We start from the raw sequence: 17,283 nt of genomic DNA, 5'->3' as shown, positions 1-17,283 counted from the left end.
TCCTGGTATTATCTACTGGGTTTACAGTGACTGAAGGTCAGTACTCCTGGTATTATCTACTGGGTTTACAGTGACTGAAGGTCAGTAATCCTGGTATTATCTACTGGGTTTACTGTGCCCTCTGTAATTATTGGGACTGAAGGTCAGTAATCCTGGTATTATCTACTGGGTTTACAGTGACTGAAGGTCAGTAATCCTGGTATTATCTACTGGGTTTACAGTTACTGAAGGTCAGTAATCCTGGTATTATCTACTGGGTTTACGGTGCCCTCTGTAATTATTGGGACTGAAGGTCAGTAATCCTGGTATTATCTACTAGGTTTACAGTGACTGAAGGTCAGTAATCCTGGTATTATCTACTGGGTTTACTGTGCCCTCTGTAATTATTGGGACTGAAGATCAGTAATCCTGGTATTATATATTGGGGGAACCGTTTAGAAATTAGAGCACTATTTTTTGCATAGCCCATTTTAGGGGAGCAAAAGTATTGGGACAAATTCACTTAGCTGTGTACAAAACGTACCGTAATTTCTAAACGTTTCCCCCAATATAGATTAAATAAAAGCTGACAGTCGGAACTTTATCCTCATCGTCATTGTTTGATTTCAAATCCAAAGTCTTGAAGTATAGAGGCAAAATAATAAAAAATGCTTCACTGTGCCAATAATTAGAGAGGGCACTGTATGTGTCAGTCTCATAAACTGAGTTTTTCTCTGACAAGCAGGGCCGTGGCGCTCTGTAGGCCTATTTGTGCTGTTGATTTAAACACATAGAAATCTAATTTGATATGATTTGTTTAACCTTTCTATGGCTACTTGGCCTACAATGATGAGGAAAGAAAACCAAGCTAATCAACAGGAGAACAGCAGAAAAACAACAATTAGTTAAATCCCTTACCACAAGATGCTCTATGTCGGGTTTTACTCTCATTATCTAACGACCAAAAACGGATAATTAGGCCTTGATATTTAGCTTCATTAAGTGAGTTTGTCATGTGTGGGTTGTTTTTAAAGACATACATGTAGCTAATAACTCCATTATGTTGAATTCTCCAAGGATCCGTTAAAGTAAACTCTCACATAAGATAATAACTTCCTTAATGACGTCTCTTGGGGACAGTTTTGGGTTTATATACGTACAGTGGACAGAGCAGCAGAGATACAACTGTTGGTGTTACTGCAGGATTCAGGGACAGAGAGTCAGAGAGATAGTCTCTCACACCACCTGAACCTGTGGTGGAACACAGCCAACAGACAGTCCTGGACCATCAACTCTACTACCTGAACCTGTCGTGGTGGAACACAGCCAACACAGAGACCCAGACCATCAACTCTCCCACCTGAACCTGTGGTGGAACACAGACCGCCAGCACAGAGACCCAGACCATCAACTCTCCCACTTGATCCTGTGGTGGAACACAGACCACCAGCACAGAGACCCAGACCATCAACTCTCCCACCTGAACCTGTGGTGGAACACAGACCGCCAGCACAGAGACCCAGACCATCAACTCTCCCACTTGATCCTGTGGTGGAACACAGACCACCAGCACAGAGACCCAGACCATCAACTCTCCCACCTGAACCTGTGGTGGAACACAGACCACCAGCACAGAGACCCAGACCATCAACTCTCCCACCTGAACCTGTGGTGGAACACAGACCACCAGCACAGAGACCCAGACCATCAACTCTCCCAGCTGAACCTGCCATTGAGTAACACAGCCAGCAGACCAACCCAGACCATCAACTCTACTACCTGAACCTGTCGTGGTGGAACAGCCAGCAGACTGACCCATGGTCTATATCACTGTGCCCAGTAAGTAGGTATGTGCTATAGAGTAGAATAGGACTATTCCACATTAAATAGGCACAGGCTGTAGAGTAGAATAGGTGTATTCACTCGTATTTGTAAAGTGTTGGTGCTGAATTAAGAATGAAAGCTATAAACTAAATCTGGATGTTGGTTGTTGGGGCGGCAGGTAGCCTAGTGGTTGTTGGGGCGGCAGGTAGCCTAGTGGTTGTTGGGGCGGCAGGTAGCCTAGTGGTTAACATGTTGGACTAGTAACCAAATGGTTGCCAGATTGAATCCTTGAGTTGAAAAGGTAAACATCTGTCGTTCTGCCCCTGAACAAGGCAGTAGGCCTTCATTGAAAATAAGAAGTTGTTCTTAACTGACGTGCCTAGTTAAATAAAACAAAAACAAAAAATGGGTGCAATTTTAGCAAAACATGGGTAAGCTTAGCACAACATAGTGCAGTTTAATCAAGCAATTTATCTGGTGATTAAATCACCATTTTAAGAGAAGACATTATCATACTGGCTGTTGCTACTTGTAAACTGATTGATAACAAAGTCCTTATCAGCCACACATAGCTAATTCTGTCTCTCTCCTTTTAGGTTTTACGCATCAACGGAGCAAGCGTTTGTGTTTTTCTGTGCATGCGTAAACTTGTAGCGCAGGTGTGCGGAACCAGCTCAGCCATGACATTCCTCCGCAGGTTGCAATGGAACGACTCCTCCGTTCTAATCCACCCCCCGGGGTTCTACATCATCGGCTTCACCTCCCTGCCCTTCGCCAACCTCTACTTCATCTTCCTCGCTTTCGTTTACGTGGTGTCGGTTGTGTTCAACACATTTGTGATCTATATAATAACGGTGGACCTTCGCCTCCACAATCCCAAGTATGTGGCGGTTGGTAACCTAGCGGTGGTTGATCTGGTGCTGAATACTTGCATTATTCCCGGTATGCTAAAGGCGTTTCTTGCTAAAAACAATTTTGTGCCGTTTAATCTGTGTATGGTACAGATGTATGTGTATTATTCCTTCATAAGTATGGAATCGTTCTCCATCGCCGTGCTCGCCTATGACCGTATGATCGCCATATGTTTCCCTCTGAGGCACGGCTCCATCAACACCATGACGAGTATGTCGTGTATTCTTGGTGTCATCTGGTGCTTCTGTCTTGGTATACCGATATTCAGCACATCCATTATGACCAGACTGTCCTACTGCGATTCCGTTAACGTCTACAGCTATTTCTGTGATTACGCACCAGTGTTTCGGCTGGCATGTAACGACAACACTCTGCAATGGGCTGTGGCTTCAGTTCTGAGCCTGGTTATCCTCCTCGGCCCACTGTCCTTCATCATTCTGTCATACATGAGTATTCTAATCGCTGTGTTCAGGATGAAAAGCGTTGAGAGTCGTGTGAAAGCGCTGGCCACCTGCACTGAGCACCTCATTCTAGTGGCGGTATTCTTCTTTCCGGTTCTGACTATTTTCATGGTCGGGTTATTAGCGCGCATCAAACCAGACCCTGATCTGCGCGTACTGAGCCTGTCGCTGGCCTCGTGCATCCCGCCCTGTCTCAACCCCATCGTCTACTCTCTGAAAACTAAAGAGATCAAGAACAAAGTGCTCACCATGTTCAGGAGAATTAAAGGTCAAGTAGTTAACGGTTGATCTTTACGCATAGGTTGCTACATAGGTTGCTACATAGGTTGCTACATGTGCAGTGGTGGTTCTAGCTTGTATGGCTCCCTGGGCGAACCCCCCCATTCAGCGCCCACATCCCCCCCCCAAAACCACCATGCTGCACTAACTGTAATTTTTATTCAGACATTTGGAACAACACAAATAAATAATCACAACATTTAAAACTATATAAACATAAAAATATATACAAAAATAAGACTCATAAATATAAAAAAGAATTAACAAAGACAAATAGAAACAAATGTGTTGATTTGGCACTGGAGCATCAATACATTACCCATCCCCCAACACTGTCAACTAAGAGTCAAGACTAAACCAATTCAGCTCGGTGGTGTGCAGACTGGTTTTATATTATTCTTAATGATTTCACACAAACCAGAAAAAAATGCAACAATATGTCTGTGAAATTATATATTCACAGTATTATGAATGAATTGTGGTTGATAGATTCCCCCGCTCCCCCTACCTTGGGCTTCCTGTGGGGAGACTTAAGGTCAACATACCCCCGCCCCCTCCCCATCTCGTACTTCTGAGTGGGAGACCGTCCCAGGCAGTAGCCTGTCTATCACACAAACTAGAAGCAGGACGCCCACTCCGACAAGGTTAATTGACCTACAGACCCCCAAGGTGACATGATATCATTGACGTAACGTGCAAATGAGCGATAGAAAACCAATCGTGCAAATGTCACCATTGCGATTTTTTTTGTGTGCGGGCATCCCGTGCCGCGCCCAACAAGATGCTGTCCTGAGCGGCTGCCAATGTCGCCTATACTTAAATCCGCCACTGTATGTGCGTAACGTTACCATGTCTGTCAAGGTGGTTGAAATGGGGGGACATGCATGTAACTCATGCATAACTTATCTTGTCCCTTTTAAGTTTAAATTTAAAGCACTTGGCGTTTTCATCGTTTCAATAGGAGTTTATAATGAGCAAATGACATGTTTTGTTTTCAATTTTTGACATTGATGATTATGTCCATCTATCCATCTATTTTTGAACACAGAGGTATCACAGAGGTATCACAGAAATGATTATCAATGACTTACATTTCCTTTTCAGCTTTCCTACAAGACAGAGGTGGCTAGAGGAAGAAGCTATAGGAGGATGGGCTCATTGTAATGGCTGAAATGAAAACAAAATGTCATGGTATTAATCACATCAAACTTATGGAACCCACATGTTTGACTCCATCCTATTCATCCCGTCCTCCTATAACTTCTCCCACCTACACGTTCTGCAATAACTCCATATTAGCACTTCCTAATCCTGTGTCATCAACCAACCAAACAATATTCCCAACATCCATCTTCTAGTAATAAAGCAGAACATTACATTTTTTTTTTACATTTAAGTCATTTAGCAGACGCTCTTATCCAGAGGGACTTAAAAATTGGAAACTTCATACATATTCATCCTGGTCCCCCCATGGGAATTGAACCCTGGTCCCCCCGTGGGAATTGAACCCACAACCCTGGCGTTGCAAGCGCCATGCTCTACCAACTGAGCCACACGACACATACTGTATCTCTGTAATGTTTTCTTTTCTGAGTGCTTAAACAGGTTTTAATAAGTCTACCTGGTTGATCCTGTTCTTTTGTCAATATGTTCTCAATATTTGTCACTACGTTTTTACCTGTTTAATTTCTGATCTTTAAAGCATGCCAGAGTGCAATATCTTGTAAAGAAATAAAGTGTATTATTATTATCATCATCATTCTTTGTGAAATACAAGCCTTGGCTCAAACTGCGGGGTTAGAAACAAGCTCATTTTAAGAGTATAGAACTGTAGCAGACTATGTGTTTCCTTTGGCATGTAACCACACTCCATGCATAGGCGACCTGTCATTCAGGGAGGTGGTTGCCTGTTTTGCATGTTATTTTAGAATTAATACGTGTCTCATATCAGTTTGCAAACAATGTAAAAAAAAAATTATGTTAATAAACCCTCCATAAAAACATGGTCTCTTCTTTGCTTTCTTGAGTAACGCAGCTCATAAATGCAGATGTTTCAGCCTAGCGCAGTACTTGTTGTGGTGGTGGGGCAGCCAGCGGAAAATACTGAGTGTAGGGGTTGATAATGTTCTCTAGTTGCGCCGTGATTGGCTCAGTGTTCTGTCACTCATGGGGACAATGTGTCACTGACAAATCTAAGGGTAGAGCATGAAAATTCAAGCCCCTTGGGTGCTGAATTAGAGTTCTTTGTATTTGTATTCATTTTTGTAAATGTGTTTGATCAAAATATAAACTATTTATAATCCTAGAAGCCTTTTAAATCCTGAGAGTTTAGGCCATGATTCAATCAGATCAGTGGTACTACCATGGTAGCTGACAGATCCATAGCTCTTGTTCAGGCAGTGTCTGGAGTGTAATTGAAATATGAGCTGTTTCTCTTGTGGACACACGAGAGAAACACACATATCCCAGCTGCATTTGAAGTTAAACAGTGATAGAATGTCTAGGTTCTATACATTTTAGAACTAGTCTAATAACATTCCAAACATTTTTTATCATTATACGAAAACAGAACCCACAAAAGCCCCCAAGCTACAACATTGTGTATTCCTGTGTTCCAGTGTTTAAACGTGACGTAATCTTGGCCTTAGTTCACCATTTCAAACCTACCTTTGTCTAATCAGTTCCGTGTACTTGTATCTTTTATCAATGTTTATTATGAGTATTTCTGTAAATTGATGTGGCTCTCTGCAAAATCACCGGATGTTTTGGAACTACTGAACATAAGGCGCCAATGTAAACTCAGATTTTTGGATATAAATATGAACTTTATCGAACAAAACATACATGTATTGTGTAACATGAAGTCCTATAAGTGTCATCTGATGAAGATCATCAAAGGTTAGTGATTCATTTTATCTCTATTTCCGCTTTTTGTGACTCCTCTCTTTGGCTGGAAAAATGGCTGTTTTTCTGTGACTAGGTACCTAACATAATCATTTGGTGTGCTTTCGTCGTAAAGCCTTTTTGAAATCGGACACTGTGGCTGGATTTACAACAAGTTTATCTTTAAAATGGTATAAAATACTTGTATGTTTGAGGAATTTAAATTATGAGATTTCTGTTGTTTGAATTGGGCGCCCTGCACTTTCACTGGCTGTTGTCAAGTCGATCCCGTTAACGGGATCTCAGCCATAAGTTAATATGGGGTACAGAGGGAGGAGATGAGACATACTACTGTAGTCTAGACAGTAATATGGGATACGGCCCTATCTGGTGTTGTAATCATATTTGATGCTTGTTATTTTACACAAAAACAAAAAACACAGCAACATGTTCATGTCAGTCACAATGTTTTGTTCTGTATAAAGTTGTGGTCAAAAGTTTTGAGAATGAGACAAATATTAATTTCCACAAAGTTTGATGCTTCAGTGTCTTTAGATATTTTTGTCAGATGTTACTATGGAATACTGAAGTATAATTAAAAGCATTTCATAAGTGTCAAAAGCTTTTATTGACAATTACATGAAGGTGATGCAAAGAGTCAAAATTTGCAGTGTTGACCTTTCTTTTTCAAGACCTCTGCAATCTGCCCTGGCATGCTGTGTTGTTCTCTGACACAGTAGAGTATGTCTTCCTGTCCTATGCATGTCTTATGTATGTCCTGAGTATGCAAACATTAAGAACACCTGCTCTTTCCATGACAGACTGACCAGGTGAATCCAGGTGAAAGCTATGATCCCTTATTGATGTCACTTGTTAAATCCACTTCAATCAGTGTAGATGAAGTTGAGGAGACAGGTTAAATATGGATTTTTAAGCCTTGGGGCAATTGAGACATAGATTGTGTAAGTGTACCATTTAAAGGGTGATGGGCAAGACAAAAGATTTTAGGTGCCTTTGAACGGTGTATGGTAGTAGGTGCCAGGCACACCGGTGGAATGCTTTTGACTCATGTAAAGTCCATGCCCCAACGAATTTACGGTTCTGAGGGCAAAAGTGGGTGCAACTGAATATTAGGAAGGTGTTCCTAATGTTTTGTACACTCAGTGTGATCCTCACTTTTAAGACTTATAATCAGGAAATGTGATATTAATATGGTGTGCTCGCACATTAGATATTCTAAAGAATGTTTACCGTCACATAAAATGAGTGAGAAGGCAACTGGTTTTGAAAGTCAGTTCCTTTTTGTTCTCTCTTTTCACAGAGCATGTTAAATATTTCTGCTGTGAACATAGTGAAAGTGAGGGCTTTAAAAGCTACATTCTGTGATTGGTAAATACATTTTTTTTGGTGGGACTTTGAAATGAATTATGTATTAGCCATTGATTGTTAATGAATATAATTGAAAAGCATCATGAGCTTATGTAACAGTGTAACTTTGTGGCGTCCCCTCGCCCCGAAGGGGGCGCGAACCAGGGACCCACTGCACACATTAACAACTGACACCCACGAAGCATCGTTACCAATCGCTCCACAAAAGCCACGGCCCTTGCAGAGCAAGGGGAACCTCTACTTCTAGGTTTCAGAGCAAGTGACGTAACCGATTGAAACGCTATTAGCGCGTGCCCGCTAACTAGCTAGCCATTTCACATCCGTTACACTTAGTTCAACTGTCTTAGCCAATCAGAAGCCATAATATAAGGTTGTTTTTCAGGGCCTATAGAACGTCTACACCCCCTTGAACTTTTTTACTTTTTTAAATTTTCACCAATGACCTACTACTGGCACTAAGTGAAGCCTGTGTGTCTGTGTACACTGACGACTCAACATTATACACGTCAGCTACCACAGCAAGTGAAATCACTGCAACTGTTAACAAAGAGCTGCAATCAGTTTCAGAATGGGAGGCAAGTAATAAGCTAGTAATACATATTTCAAAAACTAAAAGCATTGTATTTTGGGACAAATCATTCACTAAACGTCAAATAAATCTTGTAACAAATAATGTGGAATATGAGACTAAACTGCTTGTTGTAACCCTGGATTGTAAAACGTCATGGTCAAAACATATCGATGCTATGTTGACATTGCTATTAACAAAACAAGTCCTACAGGCTCTAGTTTTGTCGCACCAGGACTACTGCCCAGTCATATGGTCGTGCCACAAAGAGGCACATAGCAGCACGTCTGTCACTTAAATGTACACACAGAGCTAGCATCAACGACATACATGTCAATCTCTCCTGGTTTAAAGCAGAGGAGAGATTGACTTCATCACTACTTGTCTTTGTGAGAGGTATTGACATGTTGAAAGCACCGAGCTGTCTGTTTGAAATACTGGCGCACAGCTCAGACACCCACGCATACCCCACAAGACATGCCACCAGAGGTCTCTTCACAGTCCCCAAGTCCAGAATAGACTATGGGAGGCGCACAGTACTACTTAGAGCCATGACTACATGGATCTAATTTCCACATCAAGTAACTCATGCAAGCAGTAAAAAAATGAAATACAAATGAAATAAACATACTACACCTTATGGAACAGCACAGACTGTGAAGAGACACACAGACACACACACACTCCAGCACACACACTCTACACAAGTACATTGTAATATTGTTGTATGGTGGTTTTATACATTTTGTACTGTAGATATGTAGTAGTGTAATAATGTTGTATGATGTACTGTGTTCTTATAGTTATAGTTATAGTATTACAGTTTCTCAGAACAAGAATAGACACAAGAGTTTCAGAAGAAAGGACTTTGTTTCTGGACATTTTGAGCCTGCAATCGAACCCACAAATGCTGATGCTCCAGATACTCAACTAGTCTAAAGAAGGCCAGTTGTATTGCTTCTTAAATCAGAACAACAGTTTTCAGCTGTGCTAACGTAATTGCAAAAGGGTTTTCTAATGATCAATTAGCCTTTTAAAATGAAAAGCTTGGAACACAGTAATGATGGTTGCTGATAATGGGCCTCTGTGCACTATGTAGATATTCCACAAACAATCTGCCGTTTCCAGGTACAATAGTCATTTACAACATTAACAATGTCTACACTGTATTTCTGATAAATTTTATGTGATTTTAATGGACAAAAAATGTGATTTTCTTTCAAAAAACAAAGACATTTCTACATGACCCCAAACTTTTGAACGGTAGTGTACATATGGACAGACTGACAGACAGACGGACAGAACCTCTTCCTCACCATAGCAGTAGAGGATCACCTGTCCACGAGATATGTCTCTGAATGTTCTGATAGAGACAGATACTCCATCTGACACGGAGCGAGAAGTAGAACAGGAACCAGGACTCTCTCTGCTTCTACATCTGCATTGCTTGCTGTTTGGGGTTTCAGACTGGGTTTCTGCATAGCACTTTGTGACATTGGCTGATGTGATTGATTGACAGTAGAAACCAGTTCATCAGAAGAGCATAGGTCTGGTTGAGGTGAGTCCAAGTGAGTAGTGTGTGTGTGTGAGTAGTTCTGAAAGTGAGGCTGGTGTTGAGGCTGCAGGACTGGTTCAGAACACTCAGCTTGGGAAATATCGGCCGTGGCAATGCACACGTCCTGGCTGGACTGCACCACATTAAAGTCACCTGTAAAATCATGGAATGGTCAAAAGATCAGTATAAGGTCACACAGGAAGTCTTTTATCTCTTTGTGCTTACTGAATACATCTACCTTCCAAATGGCACCTTATTCCCTGAATTGTGAACTACTGTTGACCAGAGCCCAATGGGCCCTGGCAAAAAATGTAGTGCACTATATATGGAATAGGGCACCATTTGGAACACACTGATAAGTATGATAAAGAACTTATGCTGAAATAAACAAAAACTCAGCTGTGTCTCTAAGCAGGCTTACTGCCTGGACATCACACCGCAGCTTCAGCATGTGTCTCAGAACTACACTTCCCAGCAGGCTTAGCTCCACCACCCAGCACCATCTCTCTTTCTCATCCTCCTCCTGGCCCTGCGATTGGTTGTTGTACTTTTTGCTCACACAGGCACTCTCCCAGGACGCAGGTGGAGGTCTGGCCTGGCAGAGGCACAGATAGAGCGTTGCTGTGGTGATGGAGCACCGGTAGTGCAGGCTGGGGGCGTGGCTAATCAGGTGAAGCAGCAGGTGGTAGACGCTCATGTAGGAGTCGCCATGGTAACACGCAGAGGGGTCGACAACGTTGTCCAAGGCTCTCGTGGTATCACTGGACCCAGAATCCTTCTCCTTTGGGCTGAAATGTTATGTGATTAGTCCCAAGAATGCCTGTTCTAAGCCAATCTTCTCTCTGATTTGTTTAGAATCACTGTCCTCATTTTCAATATCTCCTTAAGCCCTGCCTTCAACACCACCCTCAGTGCCAGCTGTGACATCACCCCCGGAGCCCTGAGCTCGGCTCCGATTGGACCCTCCCAGCGATGATGCCCCTCCCACACCCCCCTCTGAGCAGTACCGGGCGTAACTGCACCCCTCACACGGCACGGTGCTCACAATCTCCCCCAAACACCGATGACAATGGTGTCCCAAACACTCTTCTCTCAGTCACTCCTCTTCTCTTTATCCAGCTCTGTCCCTTCCTCCCTTTCCCTCCCTCCGTCCATGATATGAGCACACAGCTGTAAGCCCTGTCCTCCAATATCATCTCCCGGGCGTAGTTCCTTCGGTGGCCACCTTTCCCAGGGCTGAATCAGACAGACACACCAGGGGAGAGACATGACACAGGAGCACTCCCATTCTGTTGCTGATGGGAGTTTGGGGACTTTGTGCCCCTGGGCCTGCTACACACACCCTCTGCCTGGTCCTCTTATCCCTGTCTTAGGGTGTTTAGCCCCTCTCCCTGGTTTTGGAGGTGGTTGAGGCACTTTATGCGTCTGTCCTGTAGTTTGTGTTGCAGATGACTGGGGTAGGCATGCTTCAGGGCTGTGCCGATGTCCTCAAAGCACTCCTGTGAAGTTGAAATAGAAGCTCTGAAGTCATAGAATACAAACATGGAACACATGTGTTCTTCATGTCTTTCTTTTTATTTTGGGGGATTTGTGTGTATTGTTTTGTAATGTTAAAAACATGGATTTTTCCATTCAAAGACACATCCTATGTGTTTTAATCAAGTCAACTACAGTACCAGTTTGGACACACCTACTCATTCCAGGGTTTGATTGATTATGTCATTGAATTAAACCATGCAACAATTAATTAGTTAATAACCTGTGGCACCACGGAAGAGTGTTTATAGAGAGGCGGTTTTCCAAAATAAACTCTTAAAGGTCTGAAGATCTTCTATATCAATAGCAGTCGATTATTAATCGTCACCTTATTCAGTCATCTGAACATCGTAAAAATCTTGGTTTTCTTCATGAACCCTGGCTAACAAGTTGAATCAGCAATACGAAAATTGGCTTAATTATTTATTTACTCAATACCTAAATCACACAGAATTACATATACACAGGATGGATCAGACATCGATGACTAATCATGTCATAAAATAAAAGGTCCCTAGCGGGCAAAATATGACGGCTGGTTACACAAAAGAAAGGGGGTTGGGTTTGAATGAAAGAGCGGGAAGACTGAGGGGCGAAGGGAATTGGGACTCTATCGGACCTTGAGAAGCTATGCTACCGTAAATACAGAATTGTATGCATTCTAATAACCGTCCATTCGGAAAAGGAAAATTCAAGATACATATTTACACTGAGCTGCGCTTCGATAGGTGAGTCGCAGATGGAAGACTGGTTTGCCCAGTAGAGATCGCCATTGTCCTTTGCAGAATCTTTCTGGTTGTAGTGTTGTAGAGAGGATACGTTGAAGTACACTGTCATTCTCAGGAGATTGTCTGTCCTTTCCTAGGCCACGTACGTTTACAGCTGCAGCTGATAACTCGACTTCTAGGATGTATCACTTCTTCATTAGTGAATAAGAGTTCAAAGTTCATACCATTTTGCCATAATCAGCTCACTCTGAATTCTGTCTGGTCTAGTAGAAAGTCATCCTTCCAGCGTGGTGATCGTCACCTCCACATTGAAATTAGCCCTTATAAACAAATGGACACCAGTCCTCACGTCATCGGGAACTAAATTTGACTTCCGTCAACGGGCTTTTGTAGTGGGGGAGAGAAGGGCGTGTTTCATAGTTCTCAAACAATGTCTGTTCACTTGGGCGTGCCCACTGAGTGAGCATAGTTTACTTATGAAAACAATTCTCTCATTTAGAAGCTAAAATTACATTTAATCTTTTCATAAATAGTTTAATATTTAAACATTTAAATTGCACAACAATTCCATGTGAATCTGATAACTGGAATGTGTCGACATTCCAAGATACAATTTATGTCATCCTATCATCAGATATAATGTCCCAGACACCCACTGATCTGACATCATATTCTCTAACTACCAACAGACACTTTCAACTGGTTGAGAAGTGAAATATTGTTCCATTCCCCAACATTTTGATGTTACCATACACTCTCTATGTTAACAAAGGGCTTTCCAAGAGTACAATCTGTAGAGTGGGGAGAAAAGGGGGAAAGGTATTTATGGGGGTCATAAATCACACCCAACCGGGCAACGTCATGACGGTTCCCCTTTGTTGGGTTCGATCTTGCGATTATCCTGCAAGTTGCAAACCAACATAAAAATGATCGTGGGTTGTCCTGGTTGTGGACCATCGTCGTGGTCCCCCTCTGGTGATTGATCTGGGTTGGGTTTATGCGAATGAAGCAGGCCACTCCAAGGATGGGCACCGGATGTCCGGAATGGTATCGCTGTTCCGGACCCATCATCTGGTCGTCCAGACTGGAAGATCTGGGCAGTAACTTAGGTAGAAGTTAACAACGCACACACACTCATGAAATATATCATTACATTTCCTCCCAAATGAGGGGCGTTGTTGCACTAACTGATGGTTGTATGGGGAAGTTGTTTATGGCTCTATCACTTCCTAAGTGTCAAAGAAAATCATGAAAAACAAAAGATAGATACAAAATATAGTTAGCACACCTTAATCATCTAATTGGACTGTATTCTATATACATTCAAGGTCTTGGCAAAATGACCCCATCATGGCATTGTCTAATGTCATATCTGGGGCGTTCCTAATTTGCGGTGTGTTGCTAAGGGCGCTATCCTATGTTGATAACTACATGGTAAGTCTACAACTGTAAGGCATTCGTTTTTGGGCAGTCTAAAAGGATGATCTATGGACTTCTGGGGATAAACGGGTGAGTATGATAGCTGTAGGTTCAAAGGCCCCAGGGTAAATTTAAAATTTTACCCAGGCTGCTATTTTGCTCGGAACCTTAAGTGATCCTAGTATAACTCCTAATTGGATGTTCCGTTGTACATGTGCGTTTATGCTTACACAAGCACTCATGTCAAGGGAAGAAAACCAAGTTTCCTGGTAGACTACAACTTGTTCAGAATGAGTCTGACGTAATCAAGTCATTTTCAGGTCAATGCCGAGGTCAGTCCTAATATGTGTCGAAGGAGTCTGTAGTGGATTTACTATAAGTCACTGTCTTTCACTATTGTACTGGCGGTAGGTATGAAGAAGTCTATTTCATAGCTATGTTATCCATGGAGGAGCTAACATCTCGACGGAAGTACTCTATAAGCACTGAACCAGTCGTACGTGGTGTGATCATGCTTCATGAGTTCTAATAACTTTCCTCCTGAATGGAGGGTTATATTTATTAGTGGCATGTGTGTTGACCATCAGAAGAGTGTTCTGTAGATTTTCTTACACGTGTTGCAATCTGAGTGACTACTAACTCCTCTGTCGCTATTATCAATAGCAATTTGACTTGTGAGGTCTCTAAACCCTCTTACTAATTGTTGCTGGACTGACTGTGGTATTGGTACTGGTACTCAAGGGGACCAGTTATCCTAGCGATTTATTCTGAAATGTTATCCTACAGGAACACGTGATTAGAGCATTTTACTAGTTGTATTGTAGTTGAACCTACACATGGCAATGCATGACTATTTTTGCCATTTGTTCTGGAGGTGGAAGTCCACTGGACTTCTTCTATGACCAGTGTTGTACACCTCAGTAATATCTTAGATGTGTTCTAAGATTATCCCCATCTAGGGGCCTGTCTGCTCCTCACTGTTCTCATAGAGGAGTTGACAACTAGATTTGTTTTATGCTCTGTGGTTGCACGTGGTCTTGACCCCCCCACCGGCCTCGATGAGGCTCATCATGGCTCTGGGCTTGTATCACCCCCCCTTTGTGTCTCGGGACCCCCCCACCAGCGGGTGGTGTTGGTATCCAAGGCACAAACTAAAAGGTTGGACCCTATGTAAGAGTTGTCAGCAACCAAATCTCCTGGTGTTTGTGCTTCAAAACGCTCAGTGGCTGTCGAGGCCTGTCAATCTCCACAGCGTCTGCGTGTGGCAACATCTTCAGTACCTGCGAACTGAGACGAGGATATCTGAAATATCCTTATTCATGTCACTGAGGGAGAGAGGGGAATGTAGATTGTTTACATTCTGTCATAATATGTTATTGTTAGACATCAGGAATACTATGGAAAGGAGGAGGGACACAGTCTGGTACAAGTCAACATGACAGCTGTGAGTTGGAGAGGAGTAAGGAATTTGGGCAGAGGTCAGGTCAGATGAAGTGTGGAAGAACAGATATCACTAAAGTTCTGTCTAGCAACAGAGGTGTATTGGCGGTTCAGATGGTAAGAAGGAGACTCAGTGTAGGAGGAAGGGTTAAATACCAGTGTTGTGTGAATATATCTTTGTCTGCTCAGCTGTCTGACCCTTTGGGTGAATAAACTTGGTTTGCGCTTTTATTCGTTTATTCGTTTTTACCCTGTTATTTACAACTTAACAGTTGGCATTGTCGACAGCATTCACCACGATTTAAAGGCGAACCAGAGAGTCCAGATCAGTCGAACAGGTGCCGGCACAACAAATAAGGGAGGCACAGTTCCTACACCTGTTCCCACTCATTTTGACATCTTGGGGAGATTAGAATCGTAGACTGAACAATAATAGAATACGGACCTAAAAATCCTGAGCTTATTCAGTAGTCCCATTGTATTATGACCGGTCGTAGATTTATGGTATAGGGTAAGTCCCGGAAGGTAAGTCCGAGCAGGCTGAGACCTGTAGAGGGTAAGTCCTAGGGGGTAAATCCCGAGTATGTTGTTTCCGGTGAGTACTATAAAGAAAATAATTATTTGGCAATAATAGGAGAATCTATGTTGTCCTATGGCAGATGACCCATGAGTTACAGTGTGTATATTTCCCAGGTGAAAGCAGCACATGAGGAGCAGGTGCCAACCTCGAGACCGAGTTGTACATCAACATCCACCAGGTGGGGGTGTTGGGACGGCGTTGGTCTGGACCACACACAGTACTCCTTACAGCACCTGTAGCGGTAACAACCACAGCCTCTTCTCGGTTGGTTCACACTTCTGTGTCGGTTGCTTTAATGGTTACTGAACCATGTAAAAAAAGGAAAGATTGACTATTAGCATAGAATGGGTTGCCAAATATGAAGACACGAGAATGCATTGGGGTACAGTTAGTACTAACGCCACGGATCAACTAGGTGGAGCCATTTGATAACAGGTCTAGTGCATTGGATGCAGGTTGTTCAGATCAAGGTGTAGTTTTGTTACAGAAAGGTCTGTGGAAGGAATGTAATAACACTGAGAGTCTAAAAAAACAAACTAGATTTTCTCTTTTGCCGCAGAAGGATGTAATGTGCCAGGGTAATGTGTCTATCACATCTGAAAGTGTTGGTGTCCACACCGGCAACATCCGTTTCCATAATACAATGATTCAGCCAAGTCTCTGAGTTAACCAGAAAGTCTGGCCTGGTGTCATGTACCACTCCTCTATGCAATGGCTGACTGGCCTTCGGGAGTACCGGGTCGTTTTGGCCTGCGGTGAATAGTCAACTTGACCAGCAATAATATAGCAGGCAGGAATGAGTTGACGGAGAATCCACACATCAGGCGCGACTCTCACTCTCTCGCTGCAGTGTCCCCGCGTGAGGGCGCACGGACCAAAAATTACATCAGGTCTCTCCGCGACGCACATAGCAACCGTCTACCTGCCTCTCTACGGATAACATTTTAGACAAGTCACACGGCGAAATGGACAGTCAGAAGAGGAAAGGTGAAGCAGAGAGGGAGAGAATAAAAAAGAGAAAGGCCCTTGCCACAGACGCTGCAAAATAGGCGACATGTTCGCCAGTAAGGGACCAGGTCAGTCAAAAACACCAGCTAAACCACACACACTGACACACACGACACCCAGCATGGCTAGCTAAGTAGCCTAGCTAATAATAGTGACACAACGGCCGGTAGGCTAAACAGTTTGCACGTATTACGTCTTCGTGGAGGAATTATATCATAGCAATGAGTGCAACATAGCGATCTTAATATGACATCGAAGGCAATATGTTTCAACTAGTAAAAAATAGTAAACCTAGACTATGGACTTGCCAGCATTCGGTCATGACTCATGACACATAAGCTTGGGAAAGTGCACATACACTGTACAATGAAACAGGCTACAGTAACGTAACCATAATACATCCATGAACCTGTATGACACAGCACAAGCAATGACAAAGATCAGTAGCGCCATTAGTACCAGCATTACAAGTTACTACTATATTATACAGCTCTGGGAAAAATTAAAAGGCCACTCCAAATTAAGAGACCACTCTTAATTTTTTCCAGAGCTGTTTTAATGTAGCCTACTGATACACTACTGATAGTATGATAACAGAGTCTTTTCTTTGTAAAGGTGGAGAAGGAAGCAGCAGCAGCGCTAGAGCTTCAGGTACTCCTGCAGAACTGGAGGTGGTGGTCAGTTCAGAGTCAGACTCAGAGCAGGAACCTTCAGGTGCTCCT

At 42.8% G+C, this 17,283-nt stretch overlaps 2 protein-coding genes across 2 annotated transcripts in view; one reads left to right on the top strand and one right to left on the bottom strand.

Moving 5' to 3' along the window:
• The first annotated feature begins 2,465 nt into the window (after positions 1–2,465).
• On the top strand, positions 2,466–3,464 carry LOC129863182 (olfactory receptor 2AT4-like). Its single transcript, XM_055935105.1, has one exon. It carries the CDS (start codon positions 2,484–2,486, stop codon positions 3,462–3,464), a length of 981 nt encoding a protein of 326 aa, XP_055791080.1. The 5' UTR covers positions 2,466–2,483.
• A 5,164-nt stretch (positions 3,465–8,628) lies between these two features.
• The window catches only part of smyd4 (SET and MYND domain containing 4), a 56,995-nt gene continuing 48,340 nt past the window's right edge, over positions 8,629–17,283 (bottom strand). Inside the window, 9 exon segments of the mRNA XM_055935103.1 lie at positions 8,629–8,638; positions 9,551–9,724; positions 9,790–9,887; positions 9,890–9,952; positions 9,954–10,008; positions 10,255–10,720; positions 10,723–10,847; positions 10,849–10,923; positions 10,925–11,349. Of these exon segments, the coding sequence (XP_055791078.1) occupies positions 8,629–8,638; positions 9,551–9,724; positions 9,790–9,887; positions 9,890–9,952; positions 9,954–10,008; positions 10,255–10,720; positions 10,723–10,847; positions 10,849–10,923; positions 10,925–11,349 (1,491 nt within the window).

Source organism: Salvelinus fontinalis, chromosome 10 (genome assembly GCF_029448725.1).
Source record: "Salvelinus fontinalis isolate EN_2023a chromosome 10, ASM2944872v1, whole genome shotgun sequence".
Taxonomy (NCBI): Eukaryota; Metazoa; Chordata; class Actinopteri; order Salmoniformes; family Salmonidae; genus Salvelinus; species Salvelinus fontinalis.
Note: the sequence above shows the minus strand (reverse complement) of the source record. Positions and strands in the feature narration are given on the sequence as shown.

Excerpts from the sequence above, each read along its gene's own strand:
- LOC129863182 (XM_055935105.1), top strand. The coding sequence starts at position 2,484 with ATGACATTCCTCCGCAGGTTGCAATGGAACGACTCCTCCGTTCTAATC.